The sequence below is a fragment of the Haliaeetus albicilla genome, chromosome 16 (genome assembly GCF_947461875.1).
Source record: "Haliaeetus albicilla chromosome 16, bHalAlb1.1, whole genome shotgun sequence".
NCBI classification, from domain to species: Eukaryota; Metazoa; Chordata; class Aves; order Accipitriformes; family Accipitridae; genus Haliaeetus; species Haliaeetus albicilla.
In genome coordinates this window covers 31,908,978-31,927,060 of record NC_091498.1, presented here as the reverse complement: position 1 = coordinate 31,927,060, position 18,083 = coordinate 31,908,978, and the positions used below count along the sequence as shown (strand labels likewise).

At 66.7% G+C, this 18,083-nt stretch overlaps 4 protein-coding genes across 8 annotated transcripts; 3 read left to right on the top strand and 1 right to left on the bottom strand.

Annotated features, from left to right (window-relative positions):
* Positions 1-325: 325 nt before the first annotated feature.
* Positions 326-3,992, top strand: LOC138689383 (aldehyde dehydrogenase family 3 member B1-like). 4 transcript variants are annotated; one of them, XM_069804290.1, is made up of 9 exons: positions 326-504; positions 1,202-1,312; positions 1,387-1,507; positions 1,689-1,774; positions 1,927-2,008; positions 2,149-2,535; positions 2,650-2,816; positions 3,059-3,158; positions 3,562-3,794. In XM_069804290.1, the coding sequence occupies exons 1-9, from the start codon at positions 343-345 to the stop codon at positions 3,753-3,755; spliced, it is 1,410 nt and encodes a 469-aa protein (XP_069660391.1). In that variant the 5' UTR covers positions 326-342; the 3' UTR covers positions 3,756-3,794. The 4 variants fall into 4 exon arrangements, with proteins under 4 accessions (XP_069660391.1, XP_069660390.1, XP_069660393.1 ...); XM_069804289.1 differs by lacking the exon at positions 2,650-2,816 and having other exon boundaries at positions 3,562-3,992; XM_069804292.1 differs by lacking the exon at positions 1,202-1,312 and having other exon boundaries at positions 343-504.
* Positions 3,993-4,109: 117 nt separating this feature from the next.
* NDUFS8 (NADH:ubiquinone oxidoreductase core subunit S8) lies at positions 4,110-6,222 on the top strand. 2 transcript variants are annotated; one of them, XM_069804320.1, is made up of 7 exons: positions 4,110-4,199; positions 4,928-4,975; positions 5,060-5,122; positions 5,238-5,327; positions 5,467-5,639; positions 5,748-5,876; positions 5,985-6,222. In XM_069804320.1, exons 2-7 carry the CDS (start codon positions 4,936-4,938, stop codon positions 6,114-6,116), a joined length of 627 nt encoding a protein of 208 aa, XP_069660421.1. In that variant the 5' UTR covers positions 4,110-4,199; positions 4,928-4,935; the 3' UTR covers positions 6,117-6,222. The 2 variants fall into 2 exon arrangements, with proteins under 2 accessions (XP_069660421.1, XP_069660422.1); XM_069804321.1 differs by having other exon boundaries at positions 4,129-4,199; positions 4,925-4,975.
* Positions 6,223-6,689: 467 nt separating this feature from the next.
* Positions 6,690-14,189, top strand: TCIRG1 (T cell immune regulator 1, ATPase H+ transporting V0 subunit a3). The gene is made up of 20 exons (XM_069804270.1): positions 6,690-6,794; positions 7,197-7,380; positions 9,224-9,302; positions 9,416-9,645; positions 9,739-9,833; positions 10,377-10,503; positions 10,585-10,667; positions 10,810-10,903; positions 10,987-11,199; positions 11,362-11,512; positions 11,596-11,735; positions 11,913-12,070; positions 12,145-12,235; positions 12,319-12,437; positions 12,622-12,835; positions 13,028-13,144; positions 13,224-13,334; positions 13,430-13,550; positions 13,636-13,807; positions 13,893-14,189. The coding sequence occupies exons 2-20, from the start codon at positions 7,264-7,266 to the stop codon at positions 13,972-13,974; spliced, it is 2,514 nt and encodes an 837-aa protein (XP_069660371.1). The 5' UTR covers positions 6,690-6,794; positions 7,197-7,263; the 3' UTR covers positions 13,975-14,189.
* An 81-nt stretch (positions 14,190-14,270) lies between these two features.
* TBX10 (T-box transcription factor 10) lies at positions 14,271-17,895 on the bottom strand. Its single transcript, XM_069804049.1, has 8 exons — positions 17,815-17,895; positions 16,036-16,288; positions 15,571-15,754; positions 15,394-15,495; positions 15,144-15,315; positions 14,887-15,042; positions 14,739-14,806; positions 14,271-14,649 (listed from the first exon to the last, which is right to left on the bottom strand). Exons 1-8 carry the CDS (start codon positions 17,893-17,895, stop codon positions 14,271-14,273), a joined length of 1,395 nt encoding a protein of 464 aa, XP_069660150.1.
* Between the last annotated feature and the right edge of the window lie 188 nt (positions 17,896-18,083).

The window sequence follows — 18,083 nt, the reverse complement described above, 5'->3', positions numbered from 1 at the left end:
CAGCCCACTGCTTCTCAGGAAAAAAACTCTGTCGGACAAGTCCCACCCAGCATGGTGCATAGTTCCTGGGGAGCAGAGGGACACGCCAGGCTGTTCCTTCACCAATACTGCTCCATTCCCCAGCTTGGGGGGCTGGCTGTGCTGGGGAAAGGGGTCCCCCTCCTGGCTGGGCCGACCCCGCTCTCCGAGAGCAGAAGGGAAGGCGATGGCTTTGTCCACTGACTAGTCAGCTGCGTCACCCAGCCCACGCTCTGGGATTTTTCCCTGCGGTCAGGCCACGTCTGACCCAAGGCAAGCGGTAGTTCCGTATCAGCAGGGTGGTGCTCAGAGCCTCCCCTCAGGATGAGTCCCCATGCGGAGCTGGTGAGCCGCCTGCGGGCAGCCTGGCTCTCGGGGAAGACGCGGCCCACGGAGTACCGCCTGGCTCAGCTGGAGGCTCTGGGACGCTTCTTGGATGAGAAGAAGCAGGACATCCTGGAGGCCACCGCCGCAGACATGCGCAAGGTGAGAGCATCACGGCCAGGGCAGCTGGTGGGGACTGCTTCCCTTTCCGTCACTTGGTATTTCCCCCCCCCCCCCGCCCCTTCCTTCCTTTATAAAACTGTATTTCTACCCAAGTTTTCTTGCTTTTGCTCTTCCGAGTCTCCCCCCATCCCACTGCAGGGTAGTGGCAAACAGCTGGGTGCATGCTTGGCTGCTGGCCAGGGTGAGCCCACTGCACCCAGGGAGCGGTGGCCTTTGTTTTTTTTGTAGTTATCTTCAGCTCTGGGGATGCCCCTGGTGGGGGGAACCATACAGTAACCCTCTCTGGCTGCACTGAAATGGGATGAATTAGCTCTAGGGAAGCCTCCACCGAGAGCAACGGGGGGCCCTTGTTCCCAACCCCACCTCTGGAGCCGCATCTGGTGCAGCTGAAGCTCTTGAGACACCAAATCCACATCTAAAACCACAACCTCCTACTGCTGGTGTGGGGTGGCATGGGGCCAGGCAGCATGTCGCGATGCAGGTGGCATGCTGGAGGGGTGGCTGAGCCACCCATTCTTGCCACTGCAAGGCCACAGGGTGTCCCTGGGGGTGTCTGCCCCAGCAGTCACGTCCTGCCAGGAGACTCTGTGCTGACCTCTGTGAGGACAACCATCCTGGGGTGGCCACAGGGCTGTACCCGCAGCGGTGGCCACGAGTACCTCCTGTGTGTCCCCAGCCGCCCTTTGAAGTGGAGGTCTCCGAGCTCTCCATTTGCAGGAGCGAGCTCAACCACACGCTCAACAACCTGGGTGCCTGGATGAAGGACAAGCATGTGGAGAAGAACTGGGTATGGGGCAGCAGCTGGTCGGGGACGCAGGGGATGGGAGGCAGGCGTCCCTCACACCATCCTTTCCTCCACAGGCAACGCAACTGGACTCAGCCTTCATTCGCAAGGACCCCTACGGGGTGGTGCTCATCATTGGGCCCTGGAACTACCCCATCAACCTCCTCCTGGTGCCCCTCATCGGGGCCATCGCTGCTGGTGAGGCTGGGCTGCGTCCCTGCCATGCTGCGGGGTACCAAAATCTCACTGGGGGGTGTCCTGTGTCCTCCCTGGGGTGAGAATGGGGTGATGGTGGTGGGGCTGCATGGCGGGGGGGGGGAGGCGGCAAGTTTTCCGCTGAGAGCGAGGTCCTTACCAGGAGGGAGCTCCTGTCCTGCAGGTAACTGCGTTGTCATGAAACCCTCTGAAATCACCAGGAACGTGGAAAGATTAGTGGCCGAGACGCTGCCCAGGTACCTGGATGAGGTAGGAGTGCCCTCGGCTGCAGCCACCTCCCTCTCCAGGGACACCTGCCCCTCTGTGTCCCCAACCTGCTTGGCCAAACCATGTCCCCCCCACATCACCCTGCTCCTGCCCGCCTCTGGTACCCCGCTCCCCACCTCCTCACTGTGTCACAGGACTGCTTTGCCGTGGTGACCGCTGGTGTGGAGGAGACCACCAGACTGCTGGAGAATAAGTTCGACTATATTTTTTTTACCGGTACATCCCACAGGGACACTCCAGTCCCATCCCTCTCTTCAATGCAGGGAGACAGGCGTGGGGCTGCCCCAACAAGCCTAGCGTGGATCTGTTGGGAGGCCTTGACCACGCTGGGCTCACGCTGCTCCCCCTGCCCACAGGCAGCTCCTCCGTGGGGAGGATCGTGATGACAGCCGCTGCCAAGCACCTGACGCCCGTGACGCTGGAGCTGGGGGGCAAGAACCCCTGCTACGTGTCTGACTCCTGCGATGTGCAGAACGTGGCCCGGCGGGTGGCCTGGGGCCGCTTTTTCAACGCGGGGCAGACCTGCGTGGCACCCGACTATGTGCTGTGCAGTGCAGAAATGCAGGAGAAGCTGCTGCCCGCCCTGCGCGAGGTCATCACCGAGTTTTACGGCCCCAACCCTCGGGAGTCCCCCGACTTTGGCCGCATCGTGGGGGACAGGCAGTTCCAGCGCGTGCAGGCACTGCTGCACAGCGGGCACACAGCCATTGGAGGACAGACAGACGCAGAGGAGCGCTACATCGGTGAGGGACCGGGGCGTACCGCTGGCGGGAGGGGAGAATTGCAGGGTGGGGGTCCCACTAGATGCGGTCCACGACACCCAGCCAGGCAGCCCAGCCTCAGCTCTCTCCCCACAGCCCCCACGGTGCTGGTGGAGGTGCAGCAGGACGACCCCGTCATGCAGGAGGAAATCTTTGGGCCCATCCTGCCCATCCTCACGGTGGCCAGTGTGGACGATGCCATTGCTTTCATCAATGCCCGAGAGCGGCCGTTGGTCCTCTATGTCTTCTCCTCCCGCAAGGAGGTACGGAGCTGGGCTGGGAGCAGCATCCCTCTCAGCATGGGTCGCATCCTGCTGTGGCCGTCTGGATAGCCACAGGCACGCTCCCCAGTCACGGCAGCTCCTTTGGCCTCATCCCTGCTCACGGGAGGAGGGAGCTCCCACATCCCCAGCTGTACGTGTCCTGGTGTACCCCAGGCAGCAGGGAGGGGGCAGCCAAGGGGTGCCTGTTGGGTGCTCAGCACCCCTCTGCCCTCACCCCACAGGTGGTGAAACGGGTGCTGGAACGGACAAGCAGCGGCGGCTTCTGTGCCAACGACACCATCATGCACATGACGATCCCCTCCCTGCCCTTCGGTGGCATCGGTATGCCTATTCGCAGGAATGGGGTGCTGTGGGAACCCCCCCAGCCTGCTGAACCCAGCGCCGGCAGGGTCCTGCCTGCTCCCGGGGGAATTCTGCCCAGAACCCTTCCAGCTCTACCATCACCCACCACCCCCTACCCAGAGCAGGTCCCTGCTGCCCTGGGGCTGGTCCTGAACCCTTACGCGGTGCCTCCTGGGACCCCCAGGGCCGTGCCTGGTACCGGTGCCGACCCTCTCGCCCCCAGAGGCTGTGCCGGGGGTCAGAGCTGGGTGCTGAGCCCCTTCCCCGGTGCCCGCCGTTCCTGCCCATAGAGTCCCGGTTCCTGCCCTGAATTCCCCTGTCCCTATGCCCAGCACCGGTTCCCCGGGCCGGTACCGGGCTCTGAAGCGCGCTGTTCCCGCAGGGCAGAGCGGCCTAGGCCGTTACCACGGTCGTTCCAGCTTCGAAACCTTCTCGCACCAGCGGTCCGCGCTGCTTCGTGGGGCCGGCCGGGAGAGCCTCAACACCCCGCGTTACCCACCCTACGCCCCGCACCGCCTCCCGCTGCTCCGCGCCGCCACCGAGACCAAGCGCCGGGCCACCTGCCTCCTCCTCTGAGCCCCGCCGCCGCCATCATAAACACCCCTTTCCGCTTCCGCTTCCGCCTACGTTTCGGACCCGCCCCTCCGCCTCACACCGGGCCAATCGCCGCGCCGCCCAATCCACTGAGCTCCCCCTTCCCTATCTTCTCCCCGCCCCCGCTCCCTTCCCCAGAGGCCTCCAGCCAATGAGAAACGAGTCTGGCACCACCTGCCCCGCCCCCTCCAGCCCCCGTCCACCCCTCCAGGCCCCGCCCACCCCTCCACACCCCGCCCGCCCCAGACCCCGCCCACTCCCCATTCCAGGCCCCGCCCACCCCATTCCAGGCCCCGCCCCCAGCTCGGCGGCCCGCCCCGTGACCCCCGGCGCCGCTCTACGCTTGCGTCGCTCCCCTTCGCGCATGCGCACTGCGTTTTGGAGGGGGGCGGGCCAGGGGTCAGGACGCCTGGGTCCTTGGGGGAGGTGAGCCGGGCCGGGGAGGGTTGTGGTGGCCTGTGGTGGCTTGTCGTGGCCCCCAGATCCTGCTTGGGGGAGAAGGGGCGGCCCAGATGCTTGTGACCCCCCCCCCACCTCCGGGGACACACATATTGAGGCGCCTGGGGCCTTTCTGGGGCCGGGGGGGGGCTTTGGGGTTCTCTGGGGTGGGGGAGGCTGCATGAGTCCCTCGGGTGGGGTGTGTGGGGGAACCAGGACGGCCGGGTCCCTTGGGGGGGACACCCGGGTCCATTGTGGGAAGTGGGGGGGGTTAACAGGATATCTGGGTCTGTTTGGGGGGTGGGGGGGAGGACACGACACACCTGGGGCTCTTGGGGGGTGGGGGAGGACGCCTGGGTCCCTTGGGGGGGTGGGGGGAGGACGCCTGTGTCCCTTTGGGGAGGTGGTGGGGGGGGGGGCTGCAGGACACCTGGGTCCCTTGGTGGGGGGGGAGATGTTGGGGCACCTGGGTCCTTTGTGGGAGGTGGGGGGGTAGGATACCTCGGTGCCTTGCAGGGAGAGAGGATACCTGGATCCCTTGCGGGAGGAGGGGTCCTGGGGGGTCCGGGTCTCTTCTGGTAGAGGGTTGGGGGTTCAGGACTCTTGGGTCCTTTGTGGGAAGTGTGGGGGGGCCGTGTCCCCCCCCCAGCCACTTGCTGGCCCAGCACCCAAGGGCCAGCAGCGAGCATCAGGCCGAGCCCCTCTGCCCGCAGCAGGACCGGACATGGCGACGCTGCGTTTGCTGTACCGGGCTGCCCGCACAGGTGAGGGCTGCGCCGGGCTCCTCCTCACCCCCCTCTCCCTGACCCAAAACCCACCCCTGACCCTTCTCTCTCCCATTCCCACAGGCCCACCAGCCCCCTTGGGCTACCTGCGCCCGCTCAGCACCACCGGCCCCAGGGACTCCTACAGTGAGTAGGGGCGCGTAGCCTCCTCCCATCCCCGTCCCTTCCCCTCCCACCCTGGGGCTGCCTCCCCCTCGCACCCCTTCCTCACAGGGTGGGCACAGCTTCCTTCTCCCCGCAGAGTACGTCAACGTCCAGGAGCCTGCCATGGACATGCGATCCATCACTGACCGGGCTGCCCAAACCCTGCTGTGGACGGAGCTCTTCCGAGGCGAGTCCCGGAGCTGGTTGGATGCTTCCATGGGTGGAACAAACCCCTCTCAGCCTTCCCATGCGCGGCCCCCGGTCCGTTCTGCGGGGTGCCAGCCCCCCCGCAAGCGTGCCCTAACCCTTCCCTCTCTGTTTTCCAGGCCTGGCCATGACGCTGAGCTACCTTTTCCGGGAGCCGGCCACCATTAACTATCCCTTCGAGAAGGGCCCGCTGAGCCCACGCTTCCGTGGGGAGCATGCCCTGCGCCGCTACCCCTCGGGGGAGGAGAGGTGTATCGCCTGCAAGCTCTGCGAGGCTGTCTGCCCGGCACAGGTCAGCCTTTGTCCACCCTCATCCTCCTCCCGCTAGCTCCCGGGGACGGCGTGTTCCCCTAAAGCGGGAGCTGATGGCGTTTGTATTTGTCCCCCCAACCCACGGCAGGCGATCACCATCGAGGCCGAGCCCCGAGCTGACGGCAGCCGCCGTACCACCCGCTACGACATCGACATGACCAAGTGCATCTACTGCGGGTTCTGCCAGGAGGCCTGTCCCGTGGACGCCATCGTGGAGGTGAGCTGAGGCGGGGGGGACACACGGAGGCGTGGGGTAGAGAGACCCCCCAACCAGGATGGTGGGGGTCCGATGAGCCTTGAGGGCGAATCTCTCTCATCCTGGCAGGGCCCCAACTTCGAGTTCTCGACGGAGACGCACGAGGAGCTGCTCTACAACAAGGAGAAGCTGCTCAACAACGGCGACAAGTGGGAGGCTGAGATCGCGGCCAACATCCAGGCCGATTACCTGTACCGGTGACGGCCGGGCGCCGCCACGTCTCCTTCCCACTCCCCTAATAAAGGGTCCGGGGTGGGTTCTGCCACCCCCATCTGCACTGGGGGCACCAGCCCCTTCCTAACCCGGAGCTCTGGCTTTCTCCGTCTCTCTTCTTTTCTAGCGCTGGGGCAGGGGAGGGGTTGAGCCCCCCTGGGCGCATACAGCCCGGGCGGGGGGGGGCCCGGGGGTGCGTGGTTGCATCTCGGGGAGGGGGACAGGGGTCCTGGGGATGCCGTCACCCACGTCGGGGTGGGGGCACAGGGAATGTGGGGTGCATCGCCGGGGGGGGGAAAGGTGTGGGATGGGGAGGGGATGTGGAGGCTGTGGGGGTAAGGCTGGTTGGGGGGGGCACACGGGGAGCAAGGGGCAGTGCTGGGGGGGGTGTTAGGGAGCTCGGGGGGGGGGGGTTCCATTTCTGTGCTCCTCGGGGAATGGCGGGGCGGGGGGGGGGAGATGTCCGGAGGGATCCCGGCCCCGTGGGGGTGTTTGGGTGGGGAAGTCCGGGTGTCTTTCTTCCCGGTGGGATGCGGTGTGAGCCGGGAGAAGCGGGGCGGGGGGTTCCCCCTGTCGTTGGGGCCGGACGGAGCCGGTCCCTCCCCGCGGCCGGGTCCTTCCTGGGGAAGAGGAAGTGCCGGAGCCCGGCCGGCCCCGCCATCCCGGGTACGGGGCGGGGGGGCAGCACCCACGGAGGAAAACTGGGGGGGGGGGGGGGAAGGTCCGGGGCAGCCTGCCCGCACCCCCCCTTCCCCGCCGGGCATCGAGGCGGGGGAGGATGCGGTGGCCCTGACTCAGATGCAGCTGAACGGGGTGGGGGGGGTGTGGAGTGGCGGGGGGGGGGACGACTGGAAAGTATTTTGCAAGCCCAGGGCTGGGAAAAGCCGCGTGTGACCGGGGCGGGTCACTTCCCCCCTGGCCACGGCTGCGGGGACAGCCCGGCTCCGCCGCTGCAGCCCCCCCCCGGGACCCTGCACCCCCCTGGGACCCCCCAGCCAGACACCCCCCCCCCCAAAAAAAGCCCTGCTGCCATCCTCACCCCGTCCCTCTCTGTGCCCCCCCCCCCAGGCGGGTGCCCTCACTCCTCCGCACCCCAGGGCCGGAGCGGGGTGTCCCCCCCCGTGGGGGGGCCACCATGGGGTCCCTGTTCCGCAGCGAGGAGGTCTGCCTGGCCCAGCTCTTCCTCCAGTCGGCCTCGGCCTACAGCTGCGTCAGCGAGCTGGGCGAGCGGGGGCTGCTGGAGTTCAGGGACGTACGTAGGGATGGGGGGGTTGGGGGGGTTTGGGGAGGGGTTTGGGTGTAGGAGGTGGGTGCAGGTAGGTCGAGGTGCCCCTGGGTACAAGGGGGTGGGTTTAGAGTGCAGGGGGTGGGTGCAGGTGGATGGGGGTGGCCTGGGTGCAAGGGGGTGGGTTTGGGTGGGTTTAGGGTGCAGGGGGTGGGTGCAGGTGGATGGTGGTGGCCTGGGTGCAAGGGGGTGGGTGCAGGTGGATGGGGGTGCCCTGGGTGCAAGGGGGTGGGTTTGGGTGGGTTTAGGGTGCAGGGGGTGGGTGCAGGTGGATGGGGGTGGCCTGGGTGCAAGGGGGTGGGTTTAGGGTGCAGGGGGTGGGTGCAGGTGGATGGTGGTGGCCTGGGTGCAAGGGGGTGGGTTTGGGTGGGTTTAGGGTGCAGGGGGTGGGTGCAGGTGGATGGTGGTGGCCTGGGTGCAAGGGGGTGGGTGCAGGTGGATGGGGGTGCCCTGGGTGCAAGGGGGTGGGTTTGGGTGGGTTTAGGGTGCAGGGGGTGGGTGCAGGTGGATGGTGGTGGCCTGGGTGCAAGGGGGTGGGTGCAGGTGGATGGGGGTGCCCTGGGTGCAAGGGGGTGGGTTTGGGTGGGTTTAGGGTGCAGGGGGTGGGTGCAGGTGGATGGTGGTGGCCTGGGTGCAAGGGGGTGGGTTTGGGTGGGTTTAGGGTGCAGGGGGTGGGTGCAGGTGGATGGTGGTGGCCTGGGTGCAAGGGGGTGGGTGCAGGTGGATGGGGGTGCCCTGGGTGCAAGGGGGTGGGTTTGGGTGGGTTTAGGGTGCAGGGGGTGGGTGCAGGTGGATGGGGGTGCCCTGGGTGCAAGGGGGTGGGTTTGGGTGGGTTTAGGGTGCAGGGGGTGGGTGCAGGTGGATGGGGGTGCCCTGGGTGCAAGGGGCTGGGTCTGGGTGGGTTTGGGTGCCCCTGGGTGTACGGGGTCGGTACAGGTGGATGGGGGTGCCCTGGGTACAAGGGGGTGGGTTTGGGTGGGTTTGGGTGCCCCCGGGTGCAGGTGGGCTTGGTCTGAGTGGGTTTGGGTGTTGTGGGGTGCAGGGGGGTTGGGGTGGGTGGTTTGAGGTGCCCGTGGGTACAGCGGGGTTGGGGTGGGTGGGTTTGGGGTTCCCTGGATGCAGGGGGTTGAGGTGGGTGAGTTTGGGGTGCCCCCAGGTGCAGGGGGTGGGTTTGGGTGCCCCTGGGTGCACGGGGTGGGTACAGGTGGATTGGGGTGCCCTGGGTGCAAGGGGGTGGGTTTGGGTGCCCCCAGGTGCAGGTGGGCTTGGTCTGGGTGGGTTTGAGTGTTGTGGGGTGCAGGGGGTTTGGGGTAGGTGGTTTGAGGTGCCCTGGGTGCAGGGGGTTTGGGGTGCCCTGGGTGTAGGGGTTAGATGCAGCAGGGTTGGGGTGCCCCTGGGTGCAGGGGGGTTGGTCTGGGTGGGTTTGGGGTGTCCCTGGGTGCAGGGGGGTTGGTCTGGGTGGGATGGGGTGCCATGGGTGCAGGGGTCGGGTGCAGTGGGGTTGGAGTGGGTGGTTTGGGGTGCCCTGGGTGCAGGGGGTTTGAAGTAGGTGGCTTGGGGTCCCTTGGGTGCAGGCAGGGGTTGGTCTGGTTGGGTGCTGTGGGTGCTGTGGGTTTGGTGTGGTGGGTTTGGGGTGCTGTGGGTGCAGGGGGTGTGTGCGGGGGGGGCTTGGGGTGCCCTGCATACTGGGGGCTATGGCAGGGTGCTGGGCCAGGGGTGCTGGGGCTGCCCGGCACCCCCCGGGACGCTCGACCCCCGACTCCTGAAGGGACTGTGCCTTGACCGTGTGTCCCCCCCCCAACCCTGGCAGCTGAACCCCAAAGTGAGTGCCTTCCAGCGGCGCTTCGTGGGCGAGGTGCGGCGCTGCGAGGAGATGGAGAAGACCTTCAGTGAGTGCCGGGGGGGACGCGGGGGCTGACTCGGGGTGGAGGAAGAGGAGGTGGGGGGGGGCTGCTCAGGGGTGGGTTGATGCCCCCCCCACATCTGACCACGGTTCTCGCAGCCTTCCTGCATCAGGAGCTACGGGGTGCTGGGCGGGTGCTGGAGCCGTGTCCCGAGAACCCGCGGGCGCCGCTGGCGCGGGAGGCTCTGCGGGTGCAGGAGCAGTCGGAGCAGCTGGCGCAGGAGCTGCGGGAGGTCAGCCGCAACCGGGCCTCCCTGCGCGGGCGCCTGCGGGAGCTGCGCCAGTACCTCCACGTCCTACGTGAGGGCCAGCGCTTCACCAGTTTGCCGGTGGGTCCTGGGGTGGGGGGAACGGGGACCCGCCATCCCGGGGGTGCCGCCCTTTGCCCCGCAGCTTCAACTTTTTGCTCGCCATCGTCGCAGGCCCCCCTGGGCTCCCCGCCGCGGCCCCGGGCGCTCTCCGAGCGTGAGCCCGTCCTCGACCCTTCCCTGCACCAGCACCTTGACCGCAAGATCAAGTAAGTGATGGCTGGCGTGTGGGACGGGGGTTGGAGAGGGGTCGTGGGCAGTGGCGTGGTTGTGGGGCAGTGGGGACGGCTGTAGGGTAAGGGTTGGAGACGGTCTGTGGGGCAACGGCACAGCCATGGGGCAGGGACAGCTGGTAAGGGTACAGGGTAAGGGTTGCAGACGGGCCGTGGGGCAACGGCACGGCCGTGGGGCAGCTGGGAAAGCTGCGGGATAAGGGTTGAAGGTGAGCCGTGGGGCAGTGGTCAATGGCCACGGCTGTAGGATAAGGGTTGGAGATGAGCCACGAAGTAGCGGCGTGGCCGTGGGGCACCTGGGACGGCTGTAGGATAAGGGTTGGAGATGAGCCATGCGGCAACGGTGTGGCTATGGGGCAGGAAAAGTGGGTAACGGTATAGGGTGAGGGTTGCAGATGGGCCACGGGGCAGTGGTATGGCCGTGGGGCGTAGCTGTAGGATGAGGTCTGGGGGGGAACCGTGGGGCAGGGGCAGCAGCAGAGCCGTGCCCATCCCAGAGCCCCCGCCGTGTCCCTGCAGCTTCGTGGCTGGCGTCATTCACCCATGGCGAGTGAACGCCTTCGAGCGGCTGCTGTGGCGCGCCTGCCGTGGCTACCTGGTGGCCAGCTTCGTGGAGATGCCCGAGCCCATGGAAGACCTGGCCACGGTGAGCGGGGCACTGGGCTGGGGGCTGGCAGGGAAGGGGGGCCGGGACAACTGGGGCTGACTTGGGCTATGCCGTCCCCAGGGTGAGAGCATCACCTGGGTCATCTTCCTCATCTCCTACTGGGGCGAGCAGATCGGGCAGAAGATCCGCAAGATCTCGGACTGGTGAGCCAGTGGCCCTGCACCATGTGTCCGGCCACGCAGAGGTTTATTTAGCAAAACTGCTTTGGACTCCCCACGGTGGGGGGGAGTGGTGCCCCCGGGGAGCCCTGGCACCCCCCAACACGTCGGCGTCCGTCTGTCCCAGCTTCCACTGCCACACGTACCCCTACCCAGAGAGCGAGGCCAGCCGGGCGGACACCATGAGCGGGCTGCACAACCAGATCCAGGACCTCAGCGTGGTGAGCTGGGCACCACAGGGAGGACTGGGGGGCCGCGCCAGGACGCCCCTCCCCGGTCCCTGACCCGTGCTGGGTGCCTGCAGGTGCTGGAGGAGACGGAGCAGTACCTGGCGCAGGTGCTGGACAAGGTGGTGCTGGCGCTGCCCACCTGGCGGGTGCAGGTGCAGAAGATGAAGGCCATCTACCTCATCCTCAACCAGTGCAGCTTCGATGTCACCGAGAAGTGCCTCATCGCCGAGGTCTGGTGCCCCGTGCGGGACCTCACCCAAGTGCAGGACGCCCTGCGCCAGGGATCGGTGGGTTGCTCGGTGTCCCCGTGTCCTCATGCCCGAATTTGCTCGGTGTCCCCATGTCCTCGTGCTGGGGTTGCTCGGTGTCCCCGTCTCCTCTGGCCACGGTGGAGGGGGTGCCCGGGCAGGGGGTTGCCGTGGGTCAGGCGCCGGGCGCTTTACCCGCAGTACAAGAGCGGCTCGAGCGTGGAGTGCTTCGTGCAGCGCATCCCCACCTCGGAAAGCCCCCCCACCCTCATCCGCACCAACAAGTTCACTGCCGGCTTCCAGAGCATCGTGGACGCCTACGGGGTGGCCAGCTACCAGGAGGTGAACCCCGGTAAGGCCCCCCCAGCCCCCTGCCACAGCTCAGGGCTGAGGCAGGGGGGCCCCGTGTGACGTGGTCCCTTGTGCCCCCCGCAGCGCCCTACGCCATCATCACCTTCCCCTTCATCTTCGCCATCATGTTTGGGGACGTGGGGCACGGGCTGCTCATGTTCCTCTTTGCTCTCTGGATGGTGCTGTACGAGAACAGCCCCAGCCTGCGGCAGGCCAGCAACGAGGTGAGGGGGACGTGGCGGGGGGCCAGGCTGGGAGGCGTGGGATGGGGTTGGTGGTACGGGATGGGGCTGCTGGTGTGGGACAGGGACAGTATGGGGCAGGGTTGGTGGTGTGGGAGGGGGACGGCGTGGGGCAAGGGAGGTGGTGTGGGACGTGGGAGTCGCGTTTGCCCCCACCAGATCTGGCTGACGTTCTTCGAGGGGCGCTACCTCATCCTGCTCATGGGGGCCTTCTCCATCTACACCGGCTTCATCTACAATGAGTGCTTCAGCAAAGCCACCGTCATCTTCCCCTCCGCCTGGAGCGTGGCCACCATGGCCAACCACTCCTCCTGGAGGTGGGACTCCCAACCCCCCTGTGAAGCTTGCCCGGGTCCCTGCCTGCGCTGACACCCCCTCACTCTGCCCACAGCTCTGCCTACCTCGCCACCCATCCGTCCCTCACCCTGGACCCCAACGTCACTGGCGTCTTCCAAGGGCCCTATCCTTTCGGGATCGACCCAGTGAGTGTCCCATGGAGGAGAGGATGGGGTGGGACCCTCGGTGGGCTGGCCCAGAGTCTCACCCACCTTGTCCTCCACGACAGATCTGGAGCTTGGCCACCAACCACCTCAACTTCCTCAACTCCTTCAAGATGAAGATGTCCGTGGTTCTGGGCATCGTGCACATGGGCTTCGGCGTCCTGCTGGGGGTCTTCAACCACGTGTGAGTCCCCGTGGCTGTGCCCACGAGCTCTGGCCACCCGTGGTCGTGCTAAGGAGACCGGGGCTGGACTCACCCGGGTCGGGGTGGGTGAGTGGGGTCCTGTACCCCTACATCTGGGTGGGAGCCCAGGACACGCGAGGGTGCGCCATGCCAGGCTGAGAGTGGCTGATGTCCCCCTGCCCAGGCATTTCCAGCAGCGGCACCGGTTGGTGCTGGAGCTCCTGCCCGAGATGGTTTTCCTCCTGGCTCTTTTCGGCTACCTCGTCTTCCTCATCTTCTACAAGTGGGTCAAATTCAGCGCCGCTGACTCCCTGGTGGCCCCCAGCATCCTCATCCACTTCATCGACATGTTCCTCTTCACCTCCAACGCTGGCAACCTCCCGCTCTACCGGGGGCAGGTAGCACCCCACCAAGATGCAGGGGGGGACCCCGCGCCCACCATTCTCCTTGCCCAAGCTGGGACCAGTGGGGAGCCCTGCAGGGGCTGGTGTGGTTGAGGAGGGGGTCCCCCCTGTGTCACGAGCAGGGCCGTTCTCAGCTCGGGTAGCTGGTGCTGGAGGGGACCCCGAAATGGTGCTCCTGTGCCGCAGGTGCCGGTGCAGACCGTGCTGGTGGTGCTGGCGCTGGCGTCGGTGCCAGTCCTGCTCCTGGGGACGCCGCTCTACCTGTGCTGCCAGCAACGCGCACCAAGGACGGGCCGCCCTGCGGTAAGGCTGGGGTCACGGTGGGGGGGGCTCGGCCAGGGGAACGCGGTGGGGTCTCACTGTCGGTGCCGTCCCCGTGCAGCTGGTGACCACGGAGGAGCAGGAGCCACTGCTGGAGGGGCAGGAGGCCGGCAGCTCTGTCAACGCCACCAAGGAGGATGTGGAGAGCGGGGGGCACGGCCCCGACGCCAAGGTGAGGGTTGCTGGCCCGGCAAGCTCGGGCGGTGGGGTGGGGGTGGTCGTGCCCTCCCACCCCGCTGACGTCCCGTGTCCCCTCTTTCCCCACAGCACTTGGACTTCGCTGAGATCTTCATGCACCAGGCGATCCACACCATCGAGTACTGCCTGGGCTGCGTCTCCAACACCGCGTCCTACCTGCGGCTCTGGGCGCTCAGCCTGGCCCATGCCCGTGAGTACCCCCGGCCCCCCCCCGTATGCCCCCCGGCGCCAGGCAGAGCCTCACGCTCCCCCCCCCCCCCCCCCCCGATCTCCAGAGCTGTCGGAGGTCCTGTGGACCATGGTGATGCGCAACGGCTTCGTGCGGCTGAACTACGTGGGCGGCGTGGTGCTGGTGCCCGTCTTCGCCGCCTTCGCTGTGCTGACCGTGGCCATCCTGCTGGTGATGGAGGGGCTCTCTGCCTTCCTCCACGCCCTGCGCTTGCACTGGTAAGCCCGGATGAGGGGGGCGCTGGTGGGACGGGGTGACCGACCCCCCTCAGTGTCGCTCCTCACCGGCCCCTCTCCTCGGCAGGGTGGAGTTTCAGAATAAGTTTTACGTGGGCGCCGGGTACAAGCTGTGCCCCTTCGCCTTTGCGCCCAATGCCTGGGAATAGCCGTGCCGGATGGATGCTGGGGGGCTTGGAGCATCGGCTGGACCCAATCCCCTACCCTGCTGCGGGGAGCTCGGCTGGGGGGGTGCTGGGGGGGCAGGGTCCCCCGTCCCCCGTCCCCCCCAAAATCCCCAGGACCAGGGGGGACGATGGGGGTCCGGCTGCAGCATCCTCCCCGTCCCCTCCTCGGCAGCAATAAAGCCGTCCCCGTGGCTCGTCCCCAACTCTGCGTCTCCGTCCCCTCCGCTGCGGGCTGGGTCAGGGGTCCCGGGGGGGTGGTGGTGGGGTGCCCCGCACCGTCACTGCTGCCCATAGCTGAAGGTGGGGGCCGCGGCGGTGCCGTAGGTGCTGAGCGGGGCGAAGGTGGGCAGGGGGTAGGGCAGGGTACGGGGCTTGGCCCCCACGTAGACGCCGGGGGGGCAGGTGAGGGGCTGGAAGGAGGGTGGGGGCAGCTCGGGGAAGCCGGGGGGGGCCGGCAGCGGGGCCGGTTGTGGGGGTGCGGTGGTGGCCGGTGCCCCACGGCTGCGGGGAGCCCCTGGAGGGGGGAGAGACAGCAACAGGGGGTCAGGTCCCCCCCCAGCCCCCCTACCTTTCTCCCGTTTCTCAGGGCGGGAGGGCAGCGCGGTGGCCCGGGCACGGGGCATTGCACCCAGCAGGGACCCTGCCGGCACCCCGCACCTGCAATAGAGATGGGGGGGCTCAGGGGAGATGGCGCAGAGACCCTCATCATGGTGTCGGGGTGGTGTCGGGGGGGGGGGGGGGCTTACCATGGTTCAGGGTCGCCATCCCGAAAGCCCTTGGCGAAGGGGTTGCTGGCGATCTTCAGCTGGGTGATCTATGGAGGGGAGCGAGGTCAGGGGGTCCCTGGGGGAGGTGGGGGGGGGCACCCCGCTGTCGCCCCAGCCCAGGGCTCACCCGGTGGTTCTGGTAAGCTGTCACAGCCATGAACTGGGTCTCGGGGAAGCTGAAGGACTTGAAGTTCTGGTGGGCGAAGCGCTCGCTGTCCCGTCGCGGGTCCACGAAGACCACGTGGAAGCGGGGCTGGTAGCGGTGCATGGAGTTGAGGATGATCTGGGGGGGGAGGGAGAGAGGGGGGAGGTAGGCAGGACCCCCCCACGCAGGGGTGCGTCATGTCCCCCCAGCATCGCCCACCCCGAGGCCGGGGTCCTTACGTGGCCGTTGTCATCCAGGAGGTTGTTGGTCAGCTTGAGCTTGTCGAAGGAGACGATCTGCCGCATCCACTGGGCTCCCTTGGCCGGGGAGTCGGGGTGGAAGTGGACGCGGCCGGGGGCTGCCGGGTCGGCTCGTCCCGCCGCCAGCCAGGAGGAGCTGTGGAAGGCGTACCTGTGGGGCGGGGGGGGGGCTCAGCACCGCCAGGATCCGGCCCCCCCTCTGCCAGCATCCCCATCGCTCCATCTTCACCTGTATCTCTTGTCATCCAGCGGGATGAAGTCCATGAGCAGGACGTAGTCAGCCAGCGGGTCCAGCCCCGACAGCTTCACCTGGAAGGTGGGGAACATCCTCCTGTGGGGAATGGGGAGGTGGGAAGGGGGTGTCCCCTACCCTGGCAGCCCCCCCGTGCCCCACCGCGGTCCCTACCTGCCCGCCTTGGTGACGATCATCTCGGTGCCCAGGCGGTTGAACTCTTCCCAGAGGCTGCCCATCTCCAGCCGTGCCGCGGCGTGGCACACGCGCCGGTTCTTGCCGCTGGTCCCCGGCCCCTCGCCTGCCCACCCGAGGCCGGTGCTGCAGGGGGACCCCTCGCCCAGCCCCCCCAGGAAGGCTGCGGAGGGTTGAAGGGGGGTGTGTGTGGGGGGGGGGGGCTGATCCTGCACCCCAGATGTAGGAGCAGACCCTGTGTGCCACCAGCCACCCCATCGCATCCTCCCTCCGTGCAGGGGGTGGGAGGACTGGGGACTCCTAGCCCCCCACCGTAGTGGGGTTTTATCCCCCCCCCCATTGCAATCCCACCCTCTGGTGGGGCTGGGTGACCCACCGCACCCCAAAACCACGGCGGGACCCCACCGCTGGGTACAGGGGAGCGTTGCCACGGGTGGGTTTTACCTGCCATGGGTGCAGCGGGTGGGCAGGAGGTGTCCGTGGCTCCGTCCCCCGGCACAGCGGCAGTGGGGACCCTCAACGAAGCCTCTCCCAGCACAGCACCAGCTCTGGACTGTACCCCCGCAGCGTGCCGGGGGGTTTTATGCCCCAGCTCGGGGGGTGGAGACGTGGGGGCTGGAGCACGGCCCCCTTCCCCGACCTGCCTTCGTGCCTTGACGCGATGATGATGGACAGGAGGTGAGCGGTGGTCCTGGGACTGCTGGGACCACCGCTGGTCCCCAGCTGGATCTCGGGGTACCCTGGGCTGGGGAGGGACAGCTCTTTTGGGGGTCTCCTTGTCCCCTTCATGTCACACATCTGAGCGGGGGGAGATGGGGGCTGCTCCGACCCTCTCCCCTGGGTAAAGCCCCTCTCAACACACGGCAGCCGCCCATGCACCAGCAGCTCGACCGACAGCCCGCCATCAACACCTTGTATTAAAAAGCACGGCGAGGTGTTGAGGCATCCACACATGAGCGTTTTGCTCATGCAAAGACTCTGCAGCTCTGGCGGCGGGGAGGAAAGCGCTCCCCCCGCTCTGCACCCATCCCAAATGCTGGTTCTGTCTCTGCTGTGGCACCCGGGACCCCCAGCCCTGCCCCGGGGCTGAGCCCCCTCCATCCCACACCTCCCATTGCGATGCTCGATACCGGCCTGACAGCGGGAGATGGATGGGGACAAGCCAGTGCTGTGGGGGCAAGGGATGTGTGTGGGGAGGTGACTGACACAGGGGTGGGGGGCTGCATGGGGGGGGGGAAAGCAGAGGGGCTACTCCAGAGCCCCCCACTGCCCTGCAAACTGCAATGAGTCTACAGATGCCATCTCATTGCACACCACAAGAGTGTATTTGGGTGGGATGAGGGATGCTGGGGCTCTGGGGATGGGTCTGGAGGGAACAGGGGACATCCTCGAGGGGATGCTGATGGCTTTCTGTCCCCGGCGGTACCCCGGTGATGGTGGCACTGGGCAAAGGCTGAAATCCCTCCCTGCTTTGCCCAGAGCCAGCTGTTTTCTCCCAATAGAGCCTCAGCCTTCACTTCTGCTTTGGGGTTGGTGCTTAAATCCTGCGGCCATTGTAATGGAGAGGACACCCTCTGGGCCCCGTACGCTGTGGGGTGGCCGAGGTGGCTGCGTCGGCAGCGCTGGATTTTGGGACCAGGACTGGTGCAAAGCGGGGAGAAACCATCTCCCCAAGCCCCCTGTGTCCATCACATCCCCACACATGTCCCGTGCCCTGCGGCACCGGCTCGGCCCCATCCATCTCCCGCTGTCAGCCGGGCTGCGGCCGCAGGGCTGGTATCGAGCGGGGAGATGAGGAGGTGCGAGAGGCGATGCTGACAGCAGGGAGGAGGATGGAGGGGGCTCAGCCCCAGGCAGGACCTGACCTGCCAAGGGCTCATCCGTGGCATCGCACCGTGCTCTGCAGCTCCTGTAGCTGATTTTTCTGCTGGAGAGAAAAGAAAAGGTGAGGATGTGGCCCCGGAAGGGTTTTAAATGCCAAATGCTGCCCAGATTGTGGGAGTTTGCTCACAGCGGTGCACTGTGAACGGTTTTTCCTTACCGAGAGCAGAGGGAGAGCCTGGATCTGGCTGAACTCTGGTGGGAGTCTGTGTGACATTTACTTTCCTTTTGTGTTTGGCTCTGGGAGGTTTCAGCCTGCTGCCCCACATAGTGCTCAGCAAAGGGTGTGGGTCAGGGCTTTCTGTGTCTAAGCTAATTCTCATTCTGCAAAATACACCTGACCTTAGCCATCAGCGGTTTCTGCTGCCCTTGGCACTCACCCTTGCTGGGCGTGAAAAGGCTGTAGAAAGGGGTACCCCGCATCTCCCATTGGGCTTGGGAAGCCCCATCAGAGCCACCAGAGACAGGGCCAGCCCTAGAGCTTTCCTTCGTCCCTTCAGAAGGGCCCTTTTCTCCTCTTGCTGCCCCTTTCAGTCCTTTATCATGCTCCTCAGCTGATCCTTCCCATCACCTTCCTTCCAGTTCTGGGCACCTCTCCCTCAGGCTCTCAT

Excerpts from the sequence above, each read along its gene's own strand:
- LOC138689383 (XM_069804289.1), top strand. The coding sequence starts at position 343 with ATGAGTCCCCATGCGGAGCTGGTGAGCCGCCTGCGGGCAGCCTGGCTC. Across the intron at positions 1,508-1,688 it reads CATCGGGGCCATCGCTGCTG|GTAACTGCGTTGTCATGAAA; the intron begins GTGAGGCTGGGC and ends CCTGTCCTGCAG. Across the intron at positions 1,775-1,926 it reads TGCCCAGGTACCTGGATGAG|GACTGCTTTGCCGTGGTGAC; the intron begins GTAGGAGTGCCC and ends ACTGTGTCACAG.
- NDUFS8 (XM_069804320.1), top strand. The coding sequence starts at position 4,936 with ATGGCGACGCTGCGTTTGCTGTACCGGGCTGCCCGCACAG. Across the intron at positions 5,328-5,466 it reads GTGGACGGAGCTCTTCCGAG|GCCTGGCCATGACGCTGAGC; the intron begins GCGAGTCCCGGA and ends TCTGTTTTCCAG. Across the intron at positions 5,877-5,984 it reads CCGTGGACGCCATCGTGGAG|GGCCCCAACTTCGAGTTCTC; the intron begins GTGAGCTGAGGC and ends TCATCCTGGCAG.
- TCIRG1 (XM_069804270.1), top strand. The coding sequence starts at position 7,264 with ATGGGGTCCCTGTTCCGCAGCGAGGAGGTCTGCCTGGCCCAGCTCTTC. Across the intron at positions 12,438-12,621 it reads CTGGGGGTCTTCAACCACGT|GCATTTCCAGCAGCGGCACC; the intron begins GTGAGTCCCCGT and ends CCCCCTGCCCAG. Across the intron at positions 13,551-13,635 it reads GCTCAGCCTGGCCCATGCCC|AGCTGTCGGAGGTCCTGTGG; the intron begins GTGAGTACCCCC and ends CCCGATCTCCAG.
- TBX10 (XM_069804049.1), bottom strand. The coding sequence starts at position 17,895 with ATGCGGGGTACCCCTTTCTACAGCCTTTTCACGCCCAGCAAGGGTGAG. Across the intron at positions 15,755-16,035 it reads ACCCGCTGCACCCATGGCAG|CCTTCCTGGGGGGGCTGGGC; the intron begins GTAAAACCCACC and ends AACCCTCCGCAG. Across the intron at positions 15,496-15,570 it reads ATCGTCACCAAGGCGGGCAG|GAGGATGTTCCCCACCTTCC; the intron begins GTAGGGACCGCG and ends CATTCCCCACAG.